The following is a 5,188-nucleotide window of genomic DNA, read 5'->3' as shown; positions in this document are numbered from 1 at the left end:
TCTTTCCACAAACACTTTTTACCTACAACAATAACATATTCATTCGTCCCACAAACAACCTCATAATTTTCAAATCACCAACATTGGGGACCCACCAACCACCATTCTTCATCATCCTTGAGGAAGGATGCTCAAGGATGGATGGCCTCCACCTCAACCTTCACAATAGTTGTCTTTTCCATCGTTCTCACAAATATCCTCCACATAAGCGATGGATGACCCTGATGTGGAAGGTCTAATAATATCTAACCTATAAAATGAATTCTTTGGTTTATTTTTGGGTCAAGTTTGACAACATATATATACATACTCGTCTCTTTTATCTGAGGATGTAAATGAGCTTAACCAAGCTTGACCTTGACTAGGCTCAAACTCTTACGAGAGCTCGAAATCGGCTTTGATTCCATCTTTTTTTTCTAACTCCGCTTGTATCCAGAGTTGTTTTCCAAGCTCAAGCCCAACTAGGAATCAACTCATTTATTATTTATTAGTTAGTTATTTTGGGAAAAACCTTAGTGCATGTTGTTTCTTCATATATGGTTCTATTTTGCAACAAAATCTGGCTTCGTTTTATGTTAGATATGTGTTCTAAATATGTTTTTGTACTCACTTTTATATTATTTCCTAAGTGTTTATAAGAGAATAAATGAATAATAAGAGTTTCTTCCTACAATTGGTTGGTAAAACTTAAATCCACCACATAAGAATATATAATAAAGGCTGTAAATTCTGATCATATGTATATACCAACAAGACCATAGTCACCATCAAACGAACATTTGGTCATGTCCAAAACAACATATGCCGTATCAATGTTCTTGGAATGGGAAACACAAACTGGTTCTTAAGACTGTCAAAAACATATAACAAACAAACAAATTTAGTTAAAAACAAGTACATAAATCTATCCTTCCCTCATCCAAACAAAATATTTTAAAAGTAAAATTCTCCTGATCTAACCTTAATTAAACACCAACAACAAGAACACACCAACAATAATAATATAGAGTTCTATTTCAACTACATAAGAGGGCTATTTATGAGCCCATGCCAATTTGTTGAACCAATCCCATTCCATCCGCCAATCATTGACCGCCCTGACTCAACCTCATGAACCATGTTCCCTTGATCCGCACCTCCACCCGCGCCCATTTGCCATGGAAATCCCCATAATACCCCTCCTCCTGATCTCCCGTCTCCAAGACTCATGTTGCATGCTTCTTGCTTCACCGTTGTCATTGTGACCGCGGTTGTTGTCGCGCCACAAGTGATTTCTTGATCTTGATGATTATGATTATGATTATGATTATGATTATGATTATTATTATTATTTTCATCATGGAACATTGGGTGGTGGTTGATAATATTATGCTCTTGATCATGATTGGTGGTGTTAACATTGTTTAAACACATTATGTCACCATTACCAATATTACCCCCATTATACAACATATTGTGAAACCCATTAAGGTTGTTTGTGTTCTCGAGAAACCCGCCGCGGACCGGATCAAGGAACCCTAATTGGTCCCCATTGTGGTCAAAGTGGTCAAACCCCATGGGTCCATTTGCTTGGCTTTGGAGCCTAGCAAAAGCAAGTGACAAATCAGTGCAAGTGGAGTCATATGGTAAGTGAGGTAGACCTGAAAGCAGGTGATTGTTGGAATTGGATGTGATCATATTAATTGGAGGGTGTTGTTGGATGAGGTGGTGATCTTGCCCCCCTTTGATCTTCGAAAGCGCTGAGCAAGACGAGGAATTGGATGATGTGGCAGAGGATGATGAGGAAGATCTTTTATTCTTCCTGCATCCTCCGCCCACTGGGACATTTCTCAATGTCCCGCCTTTCGTCCAGTACCTTCGGCACGATTTGCAAAAGTACCGCGGTTGTGTGAGGCTGTAGTTGTTGTAGTAACAGAATTTGGTGTTGCTTGAATCACATCTAGGGCATTTTAGAGCCTCCTCTGGTGGCCTTGGTTTTTTGTCCTGTTGTGCTTTTGTGCACACCAACATGCTCTCTAGTGTTTGTGATGATAAATCCTGTAATTTAATTAACAAAAATTTAAATTAGATCATAAACTCAATATTTGGATAAAATAATCAAATCCAAGATTTTAACAATCTAGATCTAACAAAAATCAGTTTTGAGATTTAATCGTATTCAATTTTGGTAATCAGGGGCGGACCTATTACCAAAGGATGAGACAGCTAACAGCTGCCCTCCATTAAAAAAAATAATGTTATTTATACGCTAAAATCTCGATTGCCTCTAACAAAACACTAATTAAGCCATTTTAGACTTTCAATTTCATTTTAGAAACAAAGATTGACTTAAATCATGATTGACTAATTAAACTAAGAAATTGCTTATTAATCTTTGCATTCGAAGCAGAATCGAGCAAATTAGTCCATCGAATAAACCTAATTAGCACGGTTAAACATTCCGAGTTACAAACACTTTGCTAATTTCTAAATAAAATTTGTTCTTGAAATTAAGAAAATCAAAGAAGTGTACCTGCTGGTGATGATGGTGGAGTCCTGAAACATCCATTTCTACTTCCATGAACTCTTAATGTGTATTTCTTCTGTGTTTTGAGTGTGTGAGATTAAAGAGTGAAGATTGAAGGAGTTTTGAAGTTCAAGAATATGAAGAGAGAGAGAAGCTTAGAGAGAGAGGGAAGAGATGTGCTTCATGCAAGATAAATATGGTTAAGAGTGTCAATAGGGTGTGTATATATATAGACAAACATATACGTACACATTGTGTATGTACAGTCTTAGTTTATGAGTTGTGTCATATGTGTGTATGCATGTAATGAAGACAATTATATGTTGTGACTTGACTGATCGACTTCATGTTTATCAAAATATATTACTCCATATTATTATTAAAATATTAATATGTTGATTATCAAACATAATTAAATAGACTAAATTATTGTGTATTTTGAAATATATTAAATTATTAATAGTGTACCATAGTTTTGCAATCATGAGAGTAGGTTACTTAATTCAATTTTTAACATAAATAATTGTTTTGATAGAAAAATTCATAAAATAAGCATTTATGAAAACGTTTTTCAAGTTTTAGGTGCAATTTGCAAGAAATACCAAAAATAGGTATTATAATCTACTCGTAACGAATAGTTTGTATAACCATTTAAAACTTAACAGGTGTCTTTAAACTAACCGTAACGAGCAGATTTGCTAACTATTTACTCGTCACGACTAAATAAGTTTTATGCCTCGTAATCAACACCCACGAGTAATCCATAAGTTCTTTAGTCGCGACGAGTAGATTGTAAAGTTAAACTAGTCGCAGCGAGTTAACTACTAATAAACTACTCGTGCAGGGAATGTAAACCAGGTAAACTAGTCGTCGCGACTAAAATACTTATGAATTACTCGTGAACGTTGATTACGAGACATAAAACTTATTTAGTCGTGACGAGTAAATGATTAGTGAACATGCTTGCTACGGTTAGTTTAAAGGCACATGACAAGTTTTAACTGATTCTACAAACTACTCGTGTGTAATTATAAACTACTCGTCACGACTATTTTATAATACTTATTTTGAGAATTTTTTGCAAATGACACTTAAAACCTGAAAAACGTTTTTATAAACACTTATTTTGAGAATTATCCCGTTTTGATAACATAAACAAACAAATTAATGAGGGTTAAAATATTACCATTTTAGTTTACTTGTAAATGTTGTTACAAGATAGAATGGATGTAGAAAACCGAGGATAATGAACAACTCTTGTTAGTTTTCAATATGTAGGACCATATGACATAGGTCCCAAAACTATATTGTGGTCCTTCTATGTCTACAAATACGCAAACATTGTTGTATTTCATGACGTGCTATTTTGTTTTGTACCGGTTATTATTCGGTTGATGGATAACCATGTGGATAGGTGTCGTGTCTTAGCCAATCACCCATGTATTTAGGCAAATACAAAACTCTAAATCAAAATAAAACATGAAACTTTGATACTTTTTAAGAGTTTTAACAACAAGTTAATTTACAATCAAATATACATGATCTTAAAAATTTCTATTGAAAAAATATTGAATAATATATATTATATTAAAGTTATGATTAATTTTATTTGACACAAATATAAACATAAGATACAACCCACTCCTTTCTCATCCATAAGGCTATGTGTAGTGGAGGGGCTACAATTGGGGGTGAATTGTGACACGTGGCGCCCAGTCAGCATGGAGTGGAAATTTGTTTTTGGGGTGTAATGGTGTAGGGGCTACAAGTTGGGTCTATAGTGTTTTTTTTATTATTTTCTTTTTATAATTAAACTAATTAAATAAAAACCAATTTATTCAAATAATTAAATAAAAATGCATTAAAATTAAAAAGAAATACAAAAAGAAAAATACATAACTAAAGAAAATACATAACTAAAAATATAAAAAAACATATAGCTCGGTTGGCGTACATGTTTAGGTTCGGGTCGGGAAATTGAAACAGATAGCTCGGTTGGTTTAGGTTCATCGGGTTCCAATGTAAGTTCACGTTCGGTTGGTTTTGCGAACCATGGTGTTGACTGAAAGAAGAGAATGGGTGGTTCGGTTGGTTCGGGTTGTTTCTAGGATTCATTTTGCATATACATATATACACACACACAACATATATACATATGCACATATATATATATATATATATATATATATATATCACACACAACATATATACATATACATATATATACACACACACAACACATATACATATATATATATATCACACACACAACACATATACATATACATATACATATACATATACATATATACACAATAGTAATATAATAATAATATATAATATAATAATAATAATAATATTCTTCTTCCGGGCGACAAATATTAGCCGCCCCCGCCCAATTTCGCCCAAATATTGCCGGGGGGCGGTGTTCCATCCAAAAATCGCCCCATTTCGTCCCCAAACATCACCCACTACACTTGGCCTAAGTTATACCTCCACATCCAGTCATCCACCATCCCGATGTATCATGCATTTGCAATCTTTCATTTTGCTGACTTCTCTTTTCAGTTTTTCTATATTTAGACATTCAAAATTATGTTGGTTTCATTTGCTTGCATGCAAACTTAGCTAATATTAGTTAAAAGATATAAAATATAATTATAAAATTAATAAATTGTGTAC

The 5,188-nt window shown here is 33.8% G+C and overlaps 1 protein-coding gene across 1 annotated transcript; it reads right to left on the bottom strand.

Moving 5' to 3' along the window:
• Positions 1-714: 714 nt before the first annotated feature.
• Positions 715-2,720, bottom strand: LOC143536266 (dof zinc finger protein DOF2.1-like). Its single transcript, XM_077030296.1, has 2 exons — positions 2,513-2,720; positions 715-2,037 (listed from the first exon to the last, which is right to left on the bottom strand). The coding sequence occupies exons 1-2, from the start codon at positions 2,558-2,560 to the stop codon at positions 1,021-1,023; spliced, it is 1,065 nt and encodes a 354-aa protein (XP_076886411.1). The 5' UTR covers positions 2,561-2,720; the 3' UTR covers positions 715-1,020.
• Positions 2,721-5,188: the final 2,468 nt, after the last annotated feature.

This window comes from Bidens hawaiensis, unplaced genomic scaffold (assembly GCF_021521415.1).
Source record: "Bidens hawaiensis isolate Kalapana, Puna unplaced genomic scaffold, B.hawaiensis_p1.1 tig00010770_1, whole genome shotgun sequence".
NCBI classification, from domain to species: domain Eukaryota; kingdom Viridiplantae; phylum Streptophyta; class Magnoliopsida; order Asterales; family Asteraceae; genus Bidens; species Bidens hawaiensis.
The sequence above is the reverse complement of the archived record's forward strand: the minus strand, read 5'-3'. Positions and strand labels throughout refer to the sequence as shown.